This window comes from Ahaetulla prasina, chromosome 2, assembly GCF_028640845.1.
Source record: "Ahaetulla prasina isolate Xishuangbanna chromosome 2, ASM2864084v1, whole genome shotgun sequence".
Classification (NCBI taxonomy): domain Eukaryota; kingdom Metazoa; phylum Chordata; class Lepidosauria; order Squamata; family Colubridae; genus Ahaetulla; species Ahaetulla prasina.
The window spans coordinates 229,381,934-229,406,324 of record NC_080540.1 but is presented as its reverse complement, the minus strand read 5'-3'; the positions used below and the strand labels follow the sequence as shown (position 1 = coordinate 229,406,324).

Here is a 24,391-nt window from a genome sequence, read left to right as displayed (position 1 = left end):
AACTATATAAAACATAATTGTTATATTTTATTACTATTATATTATATTCTGTATATACACACACCCCAGTATCTTAGGTTTTACATAATTAATGTTGAGTGCTTCTATCTTGCAATATACAGCTAAAGTATTGCTTTTGACCAATTGGTATCTAAGATAATAGCACATCATCCACCTAATTTTTAAACTAGAGTTCTCATAAAGTTTTATATAAGAAGAAGCAGGCATCCATTATTTTTTAAGTTTGCACTATGGGTGAGCTCCCGTTACTTGTCCCAGCTTCTGCCAACCTAGTAGTTTGAAAACACGTAAAAAATGCAAGTAGAAAAATAGGGACCACTTTGGTGGGAAGGTAACAGTGTTCCATGCGCTTTTTGGCATTTAGTCATGCAGGCCACATGACCACCAAGATGTCTTTGGACAGCGCTGGCTCTTCGGCTTTGAAACGGAGATGAACACCACCCTCTAGAGTCGGGAATGACTAGCACATATGTGCGAGGGGAACCTTTACCTTTTCCTTATGCGTAGCAGCAAGTACAACAGTGATTCTGAAACTGATAAAATTGTATATTGTGCGGATCCAGACTTAAAACTATATTTTCACTTATTGTAGATGTTGCAAAGTAAGAAAGTGACCTAATACTGAATGTCCAGCTGTAAAGCCTGTTTGTTCTTCAACCAAAATATTTTCTGATTTGATCCATTCCAAGGAACAAATTTAATCTAGAACTGCCTACCAGTCTGAAAACTAACAAACTTAAATATAAATCATTTATTTTTTTGAAAGAGGAAAGCATATTACTGGGAGATTATTGATGAATAGAGCATGTTTTCATATTGAAGACACCACCAGGGTTGTTGTTTTCTTTTTCAGTTGCTAAAATCCAAGTAATCTACTATATTGACAGCTAAGAAATTCTGCTTACAACTCTCCCTGATTTCTCAAGCCAGCTCTGGGTTTCCTTTTGCCCCTAGTTGGTATGTAATCAAGTCTTCAGAGATAATAATTTTGTCATGATACCAGTCTTTGTATGGTATGCAAAACAACAGCATCACCATATATGGAGTTCAAGAATGTGGCTTAGCGCCCTTAACATAGTGAGAATTTAGCAGATTTTGATGAGTGACGTGAGCCTGAGGCTTCCTCCCAGCGCTACAGCTGAAAAAGAAGAGGGATCTTCATTCCCTCTGCACATCCAAACGTGTATGAGAATGGGGTGCCTACAATTAATTTTAAATTGATGTTAGCTGGCACAAACTGAGAACTTTTTGTTGAAGGAAGATAGGTGATGCTTGTCTCTGTGCTTATGTGGTATTTTATCCACAAAAAATATAGAAGAGAACCTCTCATCAATTAGAAGTTCAAAAGGTTTGTGAGAGATATTGTGGTGCATTTCCTTGATGTAGCATAAAGCCATAGACAAAACACATAATCACCTAAAATTCATCAATAAATCCAGGCTATAAAAACCTTCATTTAGACATTAAACTCACTGAGTGATTTTGCATGTCTTAATCTACTTTACCTCACAAAATTGTTAGATGGAAAAGGGCTTCAAAATTTTTGGGAAAATATTATACCAAAAATATTAGGGAAAGTAAGGTCATCACCAATGGCAGAAACTCCAAATGCAGAAAGGCAACTTCCCCCTTTCTCCATCTTTCTTTCCTTTTTTTTTTTTAAATTATCAGAACGCAACTTCAATAGATTATTTTTTAAACTAACTCAGAAAAATGGACCTGTCAAACATTCTTAATACACTAGGTAAGAATAGGTTTTCAAGTGATTACCAATAAGAAACATAAGAGAGAAAAGAAAGAAAAATAATTATGTAGACACATTTAACTGATAATAAATTTATCACTTATTGGGTAGATTGTTCTTCAAAACCTGATGCCTCCCAAATGTGTTGAAGCACATTTCAAATACAAGGAAGGCTGGCTGAGGATAAGAATAGTATGTACATATGTACATGTATGTATGTATGTATGTATGTATGTACAGTTAGTCTTTGACTTTCAACCATTTGTTTAGCAATCGTTCAAAGTTATAATGGCACTGGAAAATGTGACTTATGACTGTCCTAGCTTCCTCGTGGTCATGTGATCAGAATTTGGGTACTTGACAACCAGTATGTATTTGCGACTGCTGCAGCATCATGAGGTCATGCGATTGCCATTTGTGACCTTCCCAGCTGTCTTCTTCAAGCAAAGTCAATGGAAAAAGCTGGATTCACTTAATGACCATGATTCACTTAATAACTGGGCAAAAAGTTGAAAAATTGTATACAACCTCCCTTTAACCTTGATTAGCAATGGAAACTCTGATTCTAATTGTGGTCGTAAGACAAGGATCATCTGTAGCGCATGTAGGACTACAGTGGAAAACCAGATTGAAGAAGACTGCCATAATCAAGCGGGTCAGTTTTTATTGGCCCGCAGCAAATTCTGAAAGTATAATTGAATATGGCCCTTTTCGGCCGCCTCCCGGTACTTGCCCGGTGGTTCGCTGCGAGGCTCGTGGCTCCTCCCCATGGGCGGGGAATAATGAAGGGAGGGGGCGGAGGAGGCGGCGAGCGGGAAAGAGGCTGCTGGCCGTGCCTGACCCCAGCAGTTCTACCCTCGCCTTCCTCGGCCGCCTGGCGAGGCTCCTCGCACCTCCCCATGTCGGACACGCGTGGCGGCAGTGACAGCCATCGAGAAACAGGTGAGGAGGCGGCGAGCGGGAAAGAGGCTGCTGGCCGTGCCCGACCCCAGCAGTTCTACCCTCGCCTTCCTCGGGCCGCCTGGCGAGGCTCCTCGCGCCTCCCCATGTCGGACACGCGTGGCGGCAGTGACAGCCATCGAGAAACAGGTGAGGAGGTGGCGAGCAGGAAAGAGGCTGCTGGCCGTGCCTGACCCCAGCAGTTCTACCCTCGCCTTCCTCGGGCCGCCTGACGAGACTCCTCGCGCCTCCACCCCTTGGGCAGGGAATAACGAAGGGAGGGGGCGGAGGAGGCGGTGGCGAGCGGGAAAGAGGCTGCTGGCCGTGCCCGACCCCAGCAGTTCTACCCTCGCCTTCCTCGGGCCGCCTGGCGAGGCTCCTCGCGCCTCCACCCCTTGGGCAGGGAATAACGAAGGGAGGGGGCGGAGGAGGCGGCGGCGAGCGGGAAAGAGGCTGCTGGCCGTGCCCGACCCCAGCAGTTCTACTCGCCTTCCTCGGGCCGCTTGGCGAGGCTCCTCGCGCCTCCACCCCTTGGGCAGGGAATAACGAAGGGAGGGGGCGGAGGAGGCGGCGGCGAGCGGGAAAGAGGCTGCTGGCCGTGCCCGACCCCAGCAGTTCTACCCTCGCCTTCCTCAGGCCGCCTGGCGAGGCTCCTCGCGCCTCCACCCCTTGGGCAGGGAATAATGAAGGGAGTTTCAAGTTCATACCAAATACAAAACAAAAGCCAAGATCAGGGGTGTCCAAACTTGGTCTCTTTAAGACTTGTGGACTTCAATTCCCAGAGTTCCTCAGCCACACCCCAAAATAAGCTACGCCCATAGAACTGGTACGGAAAAAAAATAGCCCTCCCCCCCCGTTCAATGGTGTGGCCCGGGCCTTTGCTTATTTTTCTGTATTTGGCCCTCACCAAAAAAACTTTGGACACCCCTGATCTAGAGCTAAATTAAAAACAACCATATTTCATTTTTAAAAGATGGTATTAATGTAACAGTAAATATTTATAGTTTTTAGTGAGGGATAAGCCCCTTATGACTTGTTTGCTTTTCAAAACAAGATTTGTTATTTCTACCTTATTGGAAACAGTTGAGGTTTTCCAAATTCCCTTTAAGTCACCTTGTTCTTCCAAATTTTCCCTTTTAGAATTTATTTATTAGACAGTGTGGACCTATTCCGGCTTGATGGAACTGAGAAGGAAAATTCCATTGGGACTTCCATTACTAGCAATTCAAGGAAGGAAGGAAATCGTATTTGTTGTCTTAATGAGGTTGCCATCACCTCTGCTACTGTTTAAATGGAATTGAAATGAATAAGGAAGAATTTGGGATGATTAACAGAACATTCTTCTACTTTGACCGAGATTCTAACTCTAATCAGAAAACAGGGAAGAAACTCTTTCTCTGAAACAAACTTTTTCAAATCTCTAGAGATCTGCACGAGAAGGCCAAATTAGTAGAATTTTTAAAAGTAAAACTTTTCAGGCAATTCTAAGTCTTATCATATTTAGAATAGAATAGAATAGAATAGAACAGAATAGAATAGAATAGAATTTTTTATTGGCCAAGTGTGATTGGACACACAGGGAATTTGTCTTGGTGCATATGCTCTCAGTGTACATAAAAGAAAAGATACCTTCATCAAGGTACAACACTTACAACACTTAATGATAGTCATAGGGTACAAATTTAACACTTAATGATACAACACTTAATGATAGTCATAGGGTACAAATAAGCAATCGAATCATATTAGGAAACAGTCAATATAAATCGTAAGGATACCAGCAACAACGTTACAGTCATACAGTCATAAGTGGGAGGAAATGGGGGATAAGAACAATGAGAAGATTAATAGTAGTGCAGATTTAGTAAATAGTTTGACAGTGTTGAGGGAATTATTTGTTTAGCAGATTGATAGCATTTGGGGAAAAACTGTTCTTGTGTCTAGTTGTTCTGATGTGCAGTGCTCTATAGCGTCGTTTGAGGCTACGAGTTGAAACAGTTTATGTCCAGGATGCGAGGGATCTGTAAATATTTTCACAGCCCTCTTTTTGATTCGTGCAGTATACAGGTCCTCAATGGAAGGCAGGTTGGTAACAATTGTTTTTTCTACAGTTCTAATTATCCTCTGATAATATCCACAATCATAACAGATAACAGATTAACAGAGTTTATAGGTCAACTAGTCCAACCCACCACTCAAGCAGGAGACCCTATACCATTTCTGATAAATGGCAGTCCAATCTTTTCTTGAAAGTGATGAAGCTCCCACAATTTCCGAAGGCAAGCTGTTCCATTGGCTGATTATTCTCACTGTCAGAAAGTTCCTCCTGATTTCTAGGTTGAATCTCTCCTTGGTCAGTTTCCATCCATTATTCCTTGTCTGGCCTTCAAGTGCTTTGGAAAACAGCTTGACCTCCTCCTCTTTGTGGCAGCCCCCCAAGTATTGGAAGACAGCTATCATGTTTCCCCTGGTCCTTCTCTTCACTAGACTAGCCATGCCCAGTTCATGTAACAGTTCTTCATATGTTTTAGTCTCCAATCCCCTAATCATTTTGGAGTATTTTTCATTCTTTAAAAGACTTTTTTCTGTTTGTGAAGCTGGCTTTGAAATCATGCCCCTTATTTCTAGATCATACTGTAGACTTGTCTTCACTCAGTTTTTTCTGCCAAGAGGAGGTACCAATGCTAAAAAGGTGGGAACAGATTGCTGCAAACTCTGGGGTAATATTTCCAGTTTTTGTTTGTATGCATGTCTTGTAAAACAATTCACATTTACATTGCACATATTTACAAAGTCATTTTTTGATCCAATCTGCTTAAAAACATTCAAGCAATTCATAAAATGACAGGTCATATATTTTTGTTGACATAATAAAAAAGTAAGAGTTGAAAAGAATAGAGAATGAGAGAAAGTCAATCATCTTGGCTTAAATTTTGTTAAGGAAAGGTGGAATAAAAATATTAAATAAATATTAAATAACCACCAGAATCAGTCGCTATCACATATTTTTACTGAGAATTGCAAATACATTTCTAAGTTATATTTGTTATTTAAAATTCATTGTGGCATAGCTTTTGGCATTTATACAAAGTACAGAAAATCATAACATGGCATTGTATGACATGTTTTACACATAAACATAGTCAACAATCCAGTTCAGACCTAAGAAACCAGGAAGCAATGCAGAGTCCCTGCTCCCTCAAGTAGCTGTCGCCAAGTAAGGAGAGCCCCTCATGATTCATGTGTCAAGCCGTGGCTGGCCTCGACAGATTGTTAAAATTCACACTGTAAAGATGCTGCCAAATGATAGGCACAGGAATCATGTAAGGGACTGCACATATCTTCACAAGACTGTATGCACCTCAAATACATCAACATTTTATACAGATTTTATGTGGTTTGTTCTTATACCACTTTTCAAATACACTACAAATGAGTAACAATGAGCTAGTATGGTCTAGGGCAGGGGTCACCAACCTTTCGTACCTCAGGGACCACTAAATCCATAATTTTAAATCCTGCGGACCAGTAATATGCATTTTTTAAAAAGACAAGTAGTATTTAGTGCAATATAAAAAATGAAAACAGTTTTCTGCGGACCACCACCATTTTCTCACGAACCACCAGTGGTCCACGGACCACCAGTTGGTGACTGCTGGTCTAGGGTTAAGGCACTAGGCTACAAAATGGGCAACCATGAATTCTATTCCTGCCTTAGCCATGAAAGCCAGCTGGATGTCCTTTGGACAATCACTTTATCTCAGCATCTGTCACAGGATTGTTGTGGGCAAAATAGGAGGAGAAAGGTATTTTGGATATTGAGTTATTTGAAAAAAATAATAAAGGCAGTATATATGGTATTTGTAAATATGTGTGTGGGGTGTGTGTATAATAAATAAATAAAATGTCTGGATAGGAGTGACAAAACCCTAGAAAATGTATCCTTTAATATAAAACTTATCAGCAGAGTATTAGTGCTGTTTCAAGCTTTGTACAGCAAATCAAAAGTCATATTCCAAAAGAGAATAGAGTCAACATCTAAAGGGGATGGAGCCACAATTAATACTTTTATTTTAACTTAAGTTAATATTTTCATTTTTGTTTTGTTTTGTTTTGGTAATGGTGAGTTTGGAAACTCACCATTACACTACCAAAATTGCAGCTAATAGAATACTATGAGACCAAGACTCAAGTCGCCTCAAACTGTGAGATGGGCGGCAAATAAACTTAATAAATGCAAATAGAAAACTTTTTTTTGCAACATGACAGCCCAAAACATAGTAGACTTAAGCACAAGCCTGGAAAGGCAATGAGGAGTAGAGAGGTTGGCAGTTTGGAGAAGCAAAGGATGTGGGAAATGTAGCAGAGGTGAATTAAGTGCTGGAAGGAAGCAAGAAATGCAGTGGAGAGCACAGCCATGAATACATGTATGGGAAGAATGTTTGGAGGAAAGGAGACTATGGGGAAATCAAATAGGTCATACACTTAAAGAATGGTTGGAGAACTCAGACTTTTGGCTAGAATCAAGAAAGTTGTAATGCAGTGATGGTGAACCTTTTAGGCACTGAGTGTCCAAACTGTGTGCGCATGCATGCCCAAAATGAAAAGTGTGTGCGTGTGTGAACATGCGGATATGCACAAACATGTGCATGCACAGACATGTATGTGTGCATGCATGGACATGTGCAGCAGAGACCCGAAGACCAGCTGGCCAGTGGGAGGTGGGGCACCCCATCAACGGCAGCGCAGCAACAGGTAAGATCTTTTTCTCTTGGGAGCGCCTGTTTCGTCATTTTCAGGGAAACAAACACTCAGGAAAGAAATGCCATGGAGATCTGACCTGGGGCAACAGCACAGAGAGGGCTCTTCGTGCCACCTCTGGCACATGTGCCATAGGTTTGCCATCATGGTTCTAATGTATTTCAGATATGTATTAATATATAAAATGATAATTTTCAAATTGGGTTGAATGCCTTACCATCTGGCAAACCAAGGTAAGAGTGGAGGCACTGGCTGAAGATACAAAGTGAAAACATAATTTAAAACTTTTAAAAGACAGTCCCACAATCAGATTGCTGATCATTTCTATCCCCACTACAGCTTCTAAGAATTGCATGCAAAATCCAATTTCCTATCCTTATACTAATAGATGCAGGGGGAAAAATTGGCCAAACCTTGAAGGCTTAACATGCAGTAAAAGTTAATTAACTGTTCTATCATACCGTGCTATTAACTTTACAACTGCTATATCATCAGTTGTTTTATTCTAAAAAAAAAAACCCCGCAAGAGTTTATCCCTTGAGAACGTGACTACTCAAATGTTTTGTACTTCCAAGTATTAGAAGCATTTAAGTGGGAGCCATAAGCATATTCCACTTTGCTTCGCATGGATCCCTTTGGCTATTAAAATAACTACGCCTTACTTTATGTACTGTATGATCTGAACGGTATTCTCAATTTTAAAAAAATGTCTTGCTGGTTTATGGGCTTTGAACATAGATAGGATCTATATAGACAGAGTAGCCGTCTGTTGAAGAACCTGAGAAGAGTGTACATTTGGGTTGGACAATTCTGTAGAATATCATAAAGCACAACAAGTTCTTAGATGTTGTTCAGCTAGTTTCAAGTTTTGAAAAATTCTTAAAACAATAACAAACGTATAGATTTGAAACATACTGGTGCACAGACATTTATAGTCTAGCCGTGCGGGGGATGGGGGGGAGGGTTTGTGTGTGAAGGAGCTCTTAATCATGCAACTCCTTTTCGCAAACTGTAGAAGAATATTTCTCAAAAGACTATGGTTTTTTTCTTTTAACAAAAATAAAAATGAGCTGAAGAAACTGGGACACATGGATGAAATTGTTTAAAGCATACTTGACTACAGTGTCTAGAATGTTTGAGCCCGCAAACCCTATACATTCAAATAATGGATTGTTCTAAATTCTCTGGGCCTTGCCTTAAAATTAAAATGACATAGTTTATTTAAAAAAAGCTAACTCTTAAAATGCCTCACTTTTGATACATTTCAGTGGAATGTAAAACTATTTCTGTCTGTCAGTCAAGGTACCATTATCAGAATTCTAATGTCCCATATATAGTTTGAAAAATATAAAACACATAAAATTCTATCTGAGTGATTTGTTAAGCAAAAGTCTAAGAACTACTACTTCGACCAACTTGTTTCATAGTTGTCATACATTTAAACCAATAAATTAACTTTGATATATGCGTAGACAAAAAGATTACATCTCAGGTGCTGCCAAGTTTTTGTTTTTGTATTCCTTATATGTTCTTCGTAACGGCCAAGTTCACATCACTTAAAGTAACTTGTTTGAAGAGGCTTCTTGGATGAGAAGCAAAATGTTTTTGAAGGGAAAAAAAAAACAAGTAAGTCCAGTTGCCTTTTGGAAAAGAACTTTTAGGATAACCATGATCTGGATGATTGATAATCTCCATACACTGTCCATTTTGGTTTCTCAACCAGTTTTCATGGCTTAATTTACTGTGTAGTACTGGCCAACTGTAATTTAGTCAATAAACCATAATTAATAAGAACACTGCTTTATGAACCAGCTAATGTTTTTCCCATTTTAATCAAATGTAAGGGCACTGAAACTGAAAGTAAGCTGTCTTATAGAAAGTAATACTGCATTTTTAATGCTTCTGACTCATAACTGTCATTACTGGCAAACAGTCAAGTAAGAGGCATGTTTTTAAGATTCTGGATCAAACATGGATTTTTTTTCCCCATACAAAGCATGTTCTTCAGCTCTTTCCCACATTCCACAACGAAGAACAGATTTGTTTCCCTCACTTACATTTTTTCCTCAACAAATTTAACAAGATTAAATTAAAAGAAGAAAGTCTCAGCGTTCATGACAAGTCAGATTTTTCAAGAATATAATGAACATTTAACTAATTCTAAATTATGATGGCATTTGATAAGGAAATGGTTGAGAAGCTAAGTTACTACGATGTCAAAATAGCAGCACTATAACCTGCAGTTATGACAAAATAATCACAAAGAAATTATGATTACAATATAGTCATCTGATCTGTCCTCCTGACGTATCTTGTGGGGAAGGTCAAGTTTTATGTGAAACAACAGAGAAAAAGGTTAGATGTTTTTTAATGTCAACAATTTGGAATATTTAACCAGGGGGCTCCAAAATGCACAGCAAAGAAAAAAAAATTAAAGTGCTGATACTGTACAGTATGGACAAAATATCCAAGTAAAGGGAGGGGATAAAGAAAGAATCTACTGGAACAAGTATATGCTGTTTGGGTGATCAATTATATCCTAGGCTAGCTAAAATATTTTCCAGGAACTATTCCAATCAGAACTCACAGGACTCTTCTTCACTGCTGAGTTAATATGCTCTCCGGCAGTTGTTTAGTCAGCAAAACAATATGTCAGCACAATGTTGACTGACCCCATTCAGATCCCCATTCTACCATAAAACAATGTCACCGGATTGCATTATCCTTACTTATTGTGTACCAGGTTAAGGCAAGGGACTGATGGGTTCTCCTTCCTCCAGGTGTTACCTGAGGGCCACCAATCATCCTCCCTAAGTGGGCAAAATGAGTATAGACAGTAGCTTAGGCCAATGGGTTCTACCCAGTGGTGGGATACAAGTAATTTAACAACCGGTTCTCTGCCCTAATGATTTCTTCCAACAACCTGTTTGCCAAACTGCTCAGAAAGTTAACAACTGGTTCTCCCGAAGTGGTGCGAACTGGCTGAATTCCACCACTGGTTCTACCTCTTCTGTGCAACAAGGATTTGTTCTCTGTTTACTGTCTGAGGAATCCATGCAAGACCTGAAAAGTCCTATGCAAAGCACCAATCAGGCATTATGAAGCCGATGTTTCTGAAGTCCAAGCCAAATTGGACACAGAGGACCAAACCCAACAACCAGCCAGAAAGGAGCATAACTACAGCAATCTAAAGTGGCAAAAAAATAATAATAATAATAACTGAGGAAATCCTAAACCCTGACCACACTAGCAACCAAATGCTCAGTGAAGGGTAACAAACTTTAGTTGTTAAAATTATATCAGAACAAAAAACAAAATATAAAATTTAGACCTGAAAGAGGGAAGGATGCCTGTCAGAGACGGGAGGTGGGAAGGAGGCTGGTAGTGAAAAACTAACATGACAGAAAAAAAATATTACTGGGCCATATTTGTGTCTTAATCAGGAGCAAAAGAGGAAGAGACAACTTTTCCAACTCATCTGATAAAATCCTACAGATAAGATTGATTTAGCCTTGGAAATCATACTGACTAATTAGCTGCCTGTTTGTTCTTGCTTATTCTAGCTTTTAATCTCCTTTATCTCCAATTTGTGCCTTGCTCTTTACAATCACTAGCTTCAGATTATGTCTATTCAAGTTTATATCTGGTTTATATAGGCTATTCATAAATTTTTTTGTGCGTAATTTTGGAATGAGCAATCTATCAAAGTGCCAAGAGGTGCGCCATCAAATCTAGTTTCTTAATATCAGTAGGAAAATCCAAATGGTGGGCACTCCTTGTTAGATTATCTCTCTCTTTGTTAAGAGCCTAACAAGGACCATGTCAAAATTCTTCAGTAAAAGTATGAAAGACATTTGCAGAGGATTTGGCTGAATGTTCTAATTTCCTTCCAAGGCAGATTTGTCTCCAATACTTTCCCACAGCAAATCTACTATTGTCTTTTCAGAGGGAGATTCCTTATTTTCTGCAAGCCAAAAAAAAAAAGGTCAGGCAGATGTCACTGACTCAAAAATATACTCTATGGCCTTCAAAAATACAATAATGTGATATGTATAGTTTGGATATCAAACATATCCTTGTTATATTGAAATTATTATGGGTTTTAAACTTGTAAATCTGCCTTAATTATATCTAAGTCACATTTTTCTTCCTAAATATGGCGTGATGGAACTACATTTAAACTAAAGGAATGTAGATAACTATGCTTGAGAAACTGTAATCTTTCACCTCACAGATTTTAAATCCACCTTATTCTATGAAATTATGGAAATATAAATAAATTACATGAGTGATTACTGACTGAATTCACACAATACACTTACACATATTTAACCACATACTCTGCTTAGTTAACACAACTTCCTGGTTTTGTTAACACACACAACACACTGAACTAACCATACAGACTGAGTTTGCCCTATACGCTAGGCTAAATTTTTGATGGTGTTATATTGTAGTTCTATTAGATCATGAAAAGGCAGGAACAGCTGAAAGCATGCCATATGCAAACTATATGATCAGGCAGATTGAGTGAATAAGAATAACAAAAACAACTAGACTAGAGGGGGAAAATTAGACAAAGACTTTGGAACAATTTGATAGATATGGATTGATAGAAGGCAAGATAACACAGTGCAAAACCACTATATTTTTGGAGTAAATATACTACACTATTGGAGTAAATATGTCAAACTCAAACTTAATATGTCAAACAGAGAAATTTAGTGAGCTTCCTAAATAGACCCCAGTAATCTGTAAACTATCAATAGCTGTTCTCTAACACTCACAACAAACCAGTCAGTACATCAAGTCCTGTGGCACACTTTGATCATTACAACAGTCAGGAACTTACACAGATGGGGCAATGAAGGGCAGGCTAACAAACAGATCTACAAAGGAAAGCATGAGCCCTTATAGATATAAATTAATTGGATAGAAGCCATAGATGGCGCATGACAGAATATATATCCTACACATTTGTAATAAGACCTGATAGAATAAATCATGGGCTGCAGAGCCATTACCCTATGGATCCAATCCATTATCTACTAGAATAATGGCAACTTGGAAGATTCAAAAGGAGATCGGATCTAGTTGACCTTCTAAATCGGTTTTACAAGATCAACTGGATCTAATCTTTTTTGAATTCAGAATTCCCCAAAATGGATAAGAAGGACAGATTGCTCTAATAACATCCTCATCCTGGGTTAGAAGTGCGCGCGGGGCGGGGGTGGGGGAGCAATCCCCTAATATCCCGCTGGAGAAAGTCCGCCTTCAACGAAGCTCCGGAGGAGCCAAGGGAGGAGGAGGAGGAGGCGCCGCCCTTACCCCGTTAGCTGCTGCCATCTGCACCACCACCTCGGTGGCCGTCCTGCTGAAGTACCTGCCGTCACTGCCCACCACCATGGTGCAGCCCTGGCGGTCGCGCAGGTCGATGGAGGAAAGCAGGCTCTGAATGAAGTTGGGCAAGTAATTGCGCTGGCCCTCGAAGACCGCCGTGGGCCTCCTCAGCCCGCCGCCACCCGTCGGCTTCTGGTCCTCGTACGGGACCGTCTGCACGGTCAGCACCGGGATCGGGCTCCCTTCCATGGCGCTCGGCTTCTAGCCTGCACGGGATCCCGGCGAGGAGCGTCTTTCGGTCGGCACGGCGATGCTTCTTACCCGGGGCGCTCCCCCTTAGGAGAAGGATGAGCTCCCAGCGCCGCCCCGCCCTGCCCAGCCACCCCACCGCGCCTCTTTTCCCGCCTTAATCCTCGTTCTGCCTCGGCGTCCCGTAGCTGTGCATGATGCCGAAGGCAAGTTCGCTTTAGGGAAAGCGAAGAGCAAGAGGTTTCTTCCCGCCCGGGGCGCTCGCAGCCGCTTTGCCCGTGCTCTCCCTTCTCTGCAATGTCCTCCGGGACGAGCCAGCTGCCCTTTTCGAAGAAGGACACGAGGGGGCTGCCAAAGCCTCTTTTTGCAGGCGGCCAGTAATAACCCTGGTAAGCGAAGCTGAGAATTGTTGTCCGCTGCCAGAGATGTAACTAGAAGCTGGGGCGTCTCTCTCTCTCTGTGAAAGACATTTGTTCCAGAGGATCACATCCTGTCAGTCCTCCAGCTTTCTATTTTGCACAAAGCCGCCCAGCCCCTTTATAGATCAGCCTGGCGCGCTTCTCGACTTGCTGGTTGGGAATGCTCTTTTGGATCAGCTAAAAGAGAGCTCTGGGCTGGAATCGCAGCCCCCCATAAAGCGTGCAAGAGGGAGGTTTGCTCATACACCCACCATGCTAAAAGCATTAGGACAATGTTCTGTTAGGACAATGTTCTGTTAGGACAATGGGATCAACCAGGATGAAAGGTTATGTATTTCCAAATGATCGCATGACACACCAGCATTGACAGTGTAGTTGGGTTCCTTTTATAACTTTTATAACCTTTTTTTCCCTCCCCTGTTACTTTAGGCCTTGGTATCAGGTGAGTTTTCAAGTCAGCATTTTTGAAAATGCTCTAGAAACAAGGTTAGGGTTTCCTTTTTCTAATACTGGAAGCGGCTGGTATGTGTTAGAAAACAAGAAGTTTCCTCCAAATAGTAATTAATTGAACATTGTTTGCTTAGTTCTTTGGCCAAATGAAGTTGCTACAATGGCTGTTTAAAATCAGCAATTTTACAGGCCCCACCCTCAGGTTTGCACTGTGTAAGACACAAGGAAATCTCCTTTGAGATTGAGATTGTAGTACAGTCCTGTTGATTGAGATCAACAGGACTGTACTACATTATTATTATATTTTCAAGCCCTTAGATAAGGACTTTTTTTTAATGCCAACAGGCTTCTCAGACTATAGCCCCAAACTGGGATAGCCCTGGTTAAACTAGAACATATTCTAATCTTAACACAATTTACCACCCAAAGACCATTAAGTCCAGAATCTAAAGTTACTCAATAAATAATATACTGTTTCCTCACTGCGCTATTTTGGATCCATTACTCTGATGATGCCAGAGATAGCTGGGGACAAGACTGGCTGGAAGAGAATATGGAAGAAAAAAAATACGTCACAATAAGAACACACTGATTGACATAAAACAATTCAGTTTCTCATCATGTTAAGGGAAAATAAGCATATTCTATATATATATATATATATGTTTTCTGAGGTTTTCGCGGGTGTTTGTATGTAGATCTTTGGTTATTCGGGTTTTCTCCCGCGTAAAATTGGAAGTGTCTTGGCGACGTTTCGACGAAGTCTCATTCGTCATCTTCAGGCTTCAGCTTCGTGCTTCTGGGAGCAAATATATATAATTTTGTCATAACAGTATACATCAACATTGTCAAAAGTAAAAAACATATCACGAAAAAAAATATATAAGTAAAGAATATGCATTAGCTATATTAATTTTATATAATAAAGGGAACAATAGGACAGGAACGGTAGGCACTTTTGTGCTCTTATGCACGCCCCTTATAGTCCTCTTAGGAATGGGGTGAGGTCAATAGTAGACAGTTTTTGGTTGAAGATTTTGGGATTTTGAGTAGAGACTATGGAGTCAGGTAATGAGTTCCAAGCATTAACAACTCTGTTGCAGAAGTCATATTTTCTGCAATCAAGTTTGAAGCGGTTGACATTAAGCTTGAATCTATTTTTTGCTCTTGTAATATTGCGATTGAAGCTGAAGTAGTCATTTACAGGAAGGATATTGCAATAGATGATTTTATGTGTTAAACACAGGTCATGTCGAAGTCGACGGAGTTGTAAGTTTTCTAATCCCAGGATTTCAAGTCTGGTGGTATAAGGTATTTTGTTGTTTTCGGAGGAGTGAAGAACTCTTCTAATAAAATATTTCTGGATGCGTTCTATTGTATTTATGTCAGAGATGTGGTGTGGGTTCCAGACTGATGAGCTGTATTCAAGAATATGTCTGGCAAATGTTTTGTATGCTCTAGTTAGTAGTGTAGAGTTTTTGGAAAAGAAGCTGCGTAAAATTAGGTTTACTACTTTTAGCCTTTTTTGCTATGTAGTTGCAGTGGGCTTTGGCATTTAGGTCATTTGATATGAGAACTCCAAGATCTTTGACAGGGTGAGGGTCGTCAGTAAGGTAATGACCATCAAGTTTGTACTTGTTGATAGGATTCTTTTTTCTCATTTGTTATATCTTATATATATGTTCCTAAATACTGTGAGTATTTCTCCTGTATGTTTAAATGGGATAAACTTATACCTCAGGAATTCTAACCAGCAAGTTTTGGTCAGGCAGCTATTGATTGTAGACATTGCAGCAAGGAATTCACCAGGCTTACTCCATATAAAATCAGAGGCTGGGGCGATATTTGCACACCATGCTTATTCATGGTTAACTTCATGGTTTAGTCTACCCAGTTTCATATTATATGCTAGTTTATGGAACAAGAAGTAGGGTGGATGTCATCATTATGAAATATGTCTTTGGGAAGGTGTCTGTTAGGACATGTACATAAAGGGAGAAAATAATGGAAATATGATGTCTCCACAGAAACTACTCCTTTCATATATATCACATGTTTTGTATGCACTTACATAAATGAACTTTATGTACCTTGTGATATGCATTTAATCACTGATGGAACTTCTGGGCTCAATGGGTGGCTTTGAATACAGGAAGGGGAAGGGGTAAAGGACCTTAAAAAACTGTGATGTATAGAACAGTTTGAAATTTTTAATTGTTAGTCAAGAAATGGGAATTATTTAATTGCAGCTTGCTTAACAGCTTTGTTTAGCTGAAATACTTGATCTTAAACTTATCTACAGGACTATGCTTGCAGGAAGTCTTCATTTAGTGACCACGATTAGAACAGTAAGTCAGAGTTAAGTGAAACAGCCACTAAGTGAAGCTGCAACTGTGCTTACGATCTTATTTCAGCTTTCCTTTGCTTTACAGATTTGTCAAGGTAGTAAATGATAGTAAAATTACTTTTTCATCATAATTGTAACTGCAAATAGTCACTAAACGAGGCAGTTCAGTTAATGAGGACCACCAGTATTTAGAGAAAAATACCAAATGGAAATTACAGGTAAGTATATGCTATATGTATGACGACAAAATACGAAGAATTACATTGCCTTCTGGAAACCAGCAATTCATGACTTTCAGATAAATTTATTTTATTTATTTATTTATTTATTAAATTTTTATACCGCCCTTCTCCCGAAGGACTCAGGGCGGTGTATAGCCAAAAATAAAACACAACACAAATACAATTAAAACCAACAATTAAAACCTAGCAAATTACAAAAGGCTGATAATTAAAAGTTTAAATTTAAAATTATAAAAGATTTTTAAAAACCCAATAAAAACCCAGTTTAAGATTAAAACTATTAAAACATTATGCCAGTCCCGCTTCAATAAATAAATATGTTTTTAGCTCACGATGGAAGGTCAGAAGATCAGGCACTTGACGTAGGCATGATGAAATGCTTTAAACACCAGTACTAAATCCAGCAAAGGGTGGGGCGGGGTGGTACCATGTTTGTAATGTAAGTCTTACACATTGGAAAACACTCTGAAACAAATTCTAGGATGTTCAGTCAATTCATATGGAGCATTGGAACAGCCACAATGCATAAATCATGTTTGAAAACTAAGGTATCAGATTGCTCAATTTTTACTCTTGGCAGGTTTACCAAATGCTTTTAGTTTAAGCTTACTTTCCATTATATTTATGCAAGTGGGGATACACAGCAAAATATTACCATGCATTTTCTTCCTTTACAAAGGTTGGTGCCAAACCTAATTATTCTGAAGCAAGCTTTGGAAAACTATTTTGGATTTACAAAGAGGCAAAAAAATTTCTGGAATAATGGTTCTTTTTTTCACCCTTTCACTATATAAGAAGAAAAGAGTTGTTTGTAAGTTCAGAACGCACATTTACCTGCTTACAGTTTTCTATTAAAACCAAAGGTAAATAGCACTATTCCTGTGGACAAAAAAAGTATTAATAGATAAATTTATTTAGCATCTGCTAGATTTTCTACTTTATCCAGCTTCCATTTTCAGTGAAAAATTCTACCAATTCTATTACTATATATTTATTATGAACGCTTATCTCTTGTATTGAGCTATATTAAAAATTATTTAACATGTACACATAATGAAAAATAAAACAATTGTGATACACATCCCTGTTATATTACATATGGATATTTTCTGCTTATTTCACTGCTGTATTGGGTATTTTCTTAACTGCCTGAATGTTCTGCATAGAAAGGCTAACTGTTGAATAACTGCCAATAATCTTTGTGAAATATAACAATAAGCTCCTGGGAATTAAAGTTATGGAAAAAGTAAAATAATTTTCATGAATCATCAGAAAAATACTATTTTTATGCATCTCAATGCTTGTAATTACTTTAAAAACATTCACAAATGCTAAGACATGCATATGTATTTTAATCTCATTTATGAGATTGATATGAGATTGCATTAATCAGACATTATTAAATATGTATAATTCTAACATCTTAATATTCAAGATAAGTATTATTGTTTTAGATCTAATATATTTGAAAGGGAAAGTGATTAACTAAGGGTACTGTAGAAATGCAAACCTTTTCAGACCAAGATGTTTTTCTGACAAAATCTGCAAAAATTGTAGCAACTATTCCAGATAAAACTCATAATGTTAATCTCATTATATTGCATACCTTTTTTTTAATTCGTCTCTTTAAAGACTGTACTGACTACCAGCAACTGGGCAGCAGGTTCAGAAACTTATTCAGTGCTGCTTTTCTTCTCGGAGAAAACCTTAAATAAATCATCCACAATAATTACACCAATCCTAGAATACAGTACTAAAAAAACCAAAATAAGATTTACTAATTTGAAAAGCAAGCAAAAAAAGTATTTATTCTGACAACAGAAATCCAAAATAGCAGCTTGGTGTCTGTATTTTAAACTTTTTTAAATACCTGAGAAAGTGGTTAAATAGCGCCACCTGGAGTGAAAAAATCTTCATTGTATACTATATTTATTTTCAAGATACACATAACCTTAATTGGAGCAGTACAGTTCAGCTGTATAAAAATATAAGTTGTGGTAACCTTGAAAAAAAGTTGTTTGTTAACCACTATTAAGATAAATTCAGAAGCAGTTTTCTTTCTTGTTAATAAAACATATCTTATATCCTTTAATTGGTTGCATTTGTAATATCTATGTATGCTATCAAGACAAACTTTTAAATAAAGTTAAATCATGTGTATATGTTTAGATGGGTTTAGATAGATAGATAGATAGATAGATAGATAGATAGATAGATAGATAGATAGATAGATAGACAGACAGACAGACAGACAGACAGACAGACAGACAGACAGACAGACAGACAGATAGACAGACAGACAGATAGACAGACAGATATAGGTATGTAGATTTCATTATTAGCCCAAGTCAATCCACTGCAGGATGAAGTGCCATCTTCAGCTGCTTTCCAACTGCTTTGACATGTTTTGCCATTTATAGTTAACACATTGTATAAATAACAACCTGTGTTGCTGTATGGTTAGAAGCTTGATGTTGAATGCAAACGCCATACAGAAATTGAAAGTTGCATAAAGAAGCATGGAGCTACAAATGCTTTATATAATGCAATCTGACAGGAAAAGATGTGTTTGTTTATCAACTGAAAATCATTCCGCTGCAGAGTGAAAGCATCTTCATTGAAGGTTATAGACTGTATTTTACCTTACTGGTCCAGTGTGGGCTATTAGATAGATGTTTTTTGATTCCCCAATCTGGGACTATGAGATGATGTTTAGCCTAAACACACACTTAACCAAAAATGAGAGCAAATTTTACACACTGTACTATTTTTACAAATTACATATAACTCACACACAAAGAATCACAAAAAATTAGCATGGGTCCTTCTCTCATCTATTACTTTATTGTAAACGGAATTGTTATATGTGCAGAACATTAAAAAGGAATTTTCTCAATTTCACAAAAATGTTTTTTACTATCTTAATGTAGTGTTTGATTCTGTGTTACACAGTTTGCCTTTACATAAGTCTCACAGAGGTGATAACAGTTTGTTTTGATAAAATCCAGATCTCCCAGGTTCATGTATAAAACAAGAAAGATTAGATAATAAAAAGCAAGCCGATGACATAGGATGCTTAATTCTCCATCTACCCCAGCGGATGAACTGGGTTACTGGAAATCTTTATTTTAACCTCCCTGCAGTCTCTCTCCATGAACTTTTTTTTTGAATTGAAGAAAAATTCATCCAAAACTATTTTGTTCTCTGAAGCAAATAATAAAATGAGGTTTCCTCCAGTCCAGAAATAGAAGTTAATTTATTAATAGCTGACCCTTGAAATTTTGCTGTGGGATATATTACTGAACTAAATTAAATAGGATACTTTTAAGGCCTAGGTATGAGAATAGGTATATCTCATATGAACAGATTACCCTTCTTCGAGAATAGATCAGTATGTATTATGCAATCTGTTCACATGAGAAATACCTATATTTGACTTCAGTGCCAAAAACAGTCTAACTCATACTACTATAATTCTTTGCCTGTAGTTCAAAATACGTTTTGAATTGATGCTTTATAAAAAGAATAAACTAAGGAATTGGAAATGTATATAAAGTAGAAATGCAAACAGAGATCTTTTCAGTTCAAAACTAATTATAGTTGCTGAGAATTAGGAATGTTGAACCAACTAGCTGAAAGCAGAATGTAAGGAATAACAAAAAGTGACGGTTTTTAGTTTCTCTAAACAACCTGTAGATGTTTGAAAAACAAATCTAATGGAAGATTCCTGGAATTCTGGTCTCTGCATGGAGCTAGTCTCTCTTTGGATCAGCTTAAACTTTGGTTAATTTCTTAGATTTTAGATGTTATATAGGTTTTATGTGAGTGATTACAATCATTAATGAGGAATACAGCATTATATAGGTAGGCACGGGAGCCCCGATGAAAAGGACCAGACTAATATTGTCTCCAGAATAACACACAATATTTGGGGAAGAAAAAAAGAGGAATGAGTGTTCTGCTGAGCTGGAAGGAAACACAAACAAGTTGCTATAAAGAGGTAAATGCAAAACCTGGGAATCAAAGTGCCTCATGCTCTTCATAAAATGGAACTTCTTTTATCAACTTAGCCCTTTCATCTCAGTTGTCTATTTCTGCTTTTATTTATTTAAAATGTTGACAATGAAGCCATCAGTTGACATGAATTCAGCTCCAATCCAATTCTGATTAGAAATCAGAAGGATAGTCTGATTTTTTTCTTTTTTCTTTTTAGTTCAGTCACACTTCATTTCAACACTGCATTAAAGTGGATCCTTAGATGTTGGGCACATGTAAACCTTGCTCAGTCGTTGCCTGAAGCAGGATGGAAATTTCGTTCTGTAGGATGCTGTCCTTCACCCCAGAAGGGTAGTCAGACACCTTAATCGGCGTGGTGAAAAAGGGAGAGTAACTTTCAGAATTTAAGGAGCCACCTCTTCATTTTTTGGGGAGGGGGCGTGCTAAAGCAGAGCAATTGGAGGTCAGATTAAAAGATTAAAGAGAAAAAGAGTGTAGATCTAAAAGGCAGGAGACCGGCTGAGGGTCAACTCTGAGTGACCCGCGAACAGCGCTGCGGGACGTTGACCGGTGCCGGGAGCCAGCAAGGTCCTCCACGAGGCCACGAAGCGCTCCGGCCGGGACAGCAGAGCCGGACTGCGGTTGCAGATCGTGGCGGCAGAAGAGGGGATCCAAGCGCTCAGCTGCACCAGGGTGGGCGCCGTCTTCATGATGCTCTCGATGCTGAAGGAGCACCTGTTGCTGTCGCCGTCCTGCAGGCCGATCTCCCCCGAGGCCCGCTTTTCTTCTTCTTCCCCGGGACCACGGCGCCCCTTCCCTGCTTGCTCGGTCCCTCGGGCCGCCCCCGCTCTTCCTTCCCTCGGCGGCGGCGAGGAGCAAGCGGGAAGAAGTACGACCGCTGGAGGCAGCAAGGGACCACCAGGGGGAGGTGGGAAGAACAAGATCCCGGCGGCGGAGGGCGCGGGCCGCTTGAAGCGCTGCCTGCGCCGGAGGAAGCTGCCGTTGTGAAACATGCCCTGCGAGGCCGGGTGGAGGCGCCACAAGTGGCCTTTGCCGGGACTGCCGGGCTGGCGGGGCACCTTGACGAAGCAGTCGTTGAGCGACAGGTTGTGGCGGATGGAGTTCTGCCAGGCGGGGAAGCGCCGGCCGTAGTAGGCGAAGCGCCCGCGGATGAAGGCGCAGATGCCGCTCAGAGGCAGCTGCTGCTGCGGGCTCTGCAGGATGGCCATGGTGATCAGGGCGATGTAGGAATAAGGGGGCTTGGCCAGTCCCTCGGGGGCCGTCGACGCTGCAGCCGCCACCGTTGCTCCGGTGGGCTGGCTGCGACCCCCGGCACCGACGCCGCTCCGGCTTTCCTTGGCACGGGTCCAGAGTCCCCGGCTGCTTTCGCCCAAGACGCCGGGACTTTCTTCCCCATCTGAACTGCGACCTCCTAGGAGATGGTCCTCAAAGGCTTCCTCGCCGGATGGGCTCATAGGAAGGGAAGATCCACCCACGCGGCCACGAAAGAGGGGCGAGGAGGGACCTGCAGCCGGTGCGACCGAATGGTCCAGCTTCGAGGCTCTGGGGGTCTTTTATTGCTCTCCCTGTCATCTGAAGAGGGAGGGTCTCCTTTTCCATTGGCATGCTCCAATCCCTGGGGAAGGAGGGAGCGCATCGGAGGTGACCCCCGTCCCCAACCCCTGCTTTCCTTCTGACTCTGATAGGAATGTCGGATAGGAAGGTGAACTCAGAAGTCCTATGAAGGCGTCCCGTGTGAATGGTGGTCTTAAAAGAGGGGCATGATATGGCTCTCCATATGATGCGTTCTATCTAGTCCATCAACCCTTGATAACATGGTTAATGGGGACAGAAGCTGTGGTCCAGAAAACTTAACCCAACTAGCCCAGATGGCTGAAATAAAGAGAGCTGCGATATTTGTATGGAAGAAGTAGGAACTGTCTTTAAGAAAAATTATTGGGCTCAGAATTCTCATAGGGTTTTTTACTCCGTTGTTTTGGTAAATTAACATTGGCTGAAAGATCTATCCTACTTTCTGGTGGCTAAGTGTCCCAAAATCGCAGAGTATTCTGAAAAAGAGCCTCCAAGCAATGGCAATTTTTAGAAAATAAGGCAAACTGAACACTCAGGTCAAGAACCCATGGCTTATTCTTGAAGTGGGTAAAATAAAATGGGAAGGTATTCCAGGTTATACAAAATGCGGAGTGGAGGTTGAGAAGAAAGAAACGATAGATGAAGAAGCATTTTCAAATCATGGGAGGAACAGCACTTTACAGATATGGATAAAGAACCTTTTTAATTTAAAAAAATAGATGGGAGAAAAACCTTACCCATCCCCACCCCTGAAAAAAACCAGCACAAAAATTAAAATTCCTGTCAATTGCCTATGCAGTAAATGAAGAGGTCAAAATATATTTCAATGTATTATGCAAAATATATTACACATACAATAGGTATGTGGTATGATACAGATAAATCCAGGAAAACATTTATTCGTGCCAGGAAAAACATAATTATTCATCAACGAGTTTCGTTCCTAGACTCCGAAATAATAAAAAGGTGAGAAAGAGAAAACTTGGTGCAGAAAATTCAAGATAATTTTTTGCTCAGCTGATCTGCTAACTGTACTCTGGAACTGATCCAACCCAGCTCTGTAGTTCTTTCATTATAAATTCTGCTACGTGCTTCTACCGTAATATATTTGTGTTTAAAAATAAATGAGAACATTCATCCTATTCTCTTTAGAATTAGAATTAAGTTACTTTGCTTAACAGTGCATTGATTACAAAGCTTGAAGTGGATGGTAACATTTATAAAATTCTTATTTTTTTAATGTGTTCATTGATCACCATTAAACTAAATGAAACGAATTTATTTATAAAACACCACTGCACTACACTGTAAAAGTAATGAATTCTTTTTTTTTTAGTGCTTTTTACCCCATCAGTCAGGCAATAAGACATCTACCATATTGTAACATCACTCAGGGTAGACTCATACATTTCTGGTCAAATATATTTAAATTTTAGAATAATCTTTCTGATGTTAAGCTATTGCCTATTGAAATATACTGTTGAATGTTTAATTTCAAACCATAGCTTGTTTATCTATAATTGAATTACAAAACTGAATTACAAAATTTACTAAGATTTAAAGCTTTCTAGCAGAACATATTAAAAGTTATCCAGTAATATATTTTGTAAAAAATCATTGAACTGAAGAAATAACCTACTTCTAGAATAGAATAGAATAGAATAGAATAGAATAGAATAGAATAGAATAGAATTTTTATTGGCCAAGTGTGATTGGACACACAAGGAATTTGTCTTGGTGCATATGCTCTTAGTGTACATAAAAGAAAAGATACGTTCATCAAGGTATGAATAGAATTTTATTTATAAAACACCACTGCACTACACTGTAAAAGTAATGAATTCTTTTTTTTTTTAGTGCTTTTTACCCCATCAATCAGACAATAAGACATCTACCATATTGTAATATCACTCAGGGTAGAGTCGTACATTTCTGGTCAAATATATTTAAATTTTAGAATAATCTTTCTGATGTTAAGCTATTGCCTATTGAAATATACTGTTGAATGTTTAATTTTAAACCATAGCTTGTTTATCTATAATTGACTGAATTACAAAATTTACTAAGATTTAAAGCTTTCTAGCAGAACATATTAAAAGTTATCCAGTAATATATTTTGTAAAAAATCATTGAACTGAAGAAATAACCTACTTCTAGAATAGAATAGAATAGAATAGAATAGAATAGAATAGAATAGATTGAAATCTTTATTAAGATTTATGTGAAATCTGATACATTAGAAGAGTTAATAAAGTAGTGCTTTATTACAGGGTGTGATACTTAGGTCCAT

General features: G+C 39.1%; 2 protein-coding genes across 2 annotated transcripts in view; both read right to left on the bottom strand.

Annotated features, from left to right (window-relative positions):
• The window catches only part of PGM5 (phosphoglucomutase 5), a 64,705-nt gene extending 50,968 nt beyond the window's left edge, over positions 1-13,737 (bottom strand). Inside the window, exon 1 of the mRNA XM_058173480.1 lies at positions 12,794-13,737. Coding sequence (XP_058029463.1) covers positions 12,794-13,054 — 261 coding nt within the window. The 5' untranslated portion in view covers positions 13,055-13,737. The remainder of the gene's footprint in view (positions 1-12,793) is intronic.
• Positions 13,738-17,196: 3,459 nt separating this feature from the next.
• Positions 17,197-23,373, bottom strand: LOC131193387 (forkhead box protein D4-like 1). Its single transcript, XM_058173481.1, has one exon. It carries the CDS (start codon positions 21,981-21,983, stop codon positions 21,009-21,011), a length of 975 nt encoding a protein of 324 aa, XP_058029464.1. The 5' UTR covers positions 21,984-23,373; the 3' UTR covers positions 17,197-21,008.
• Positions 23,374-24,391: the final 1,018 nt, after the last annotated feature.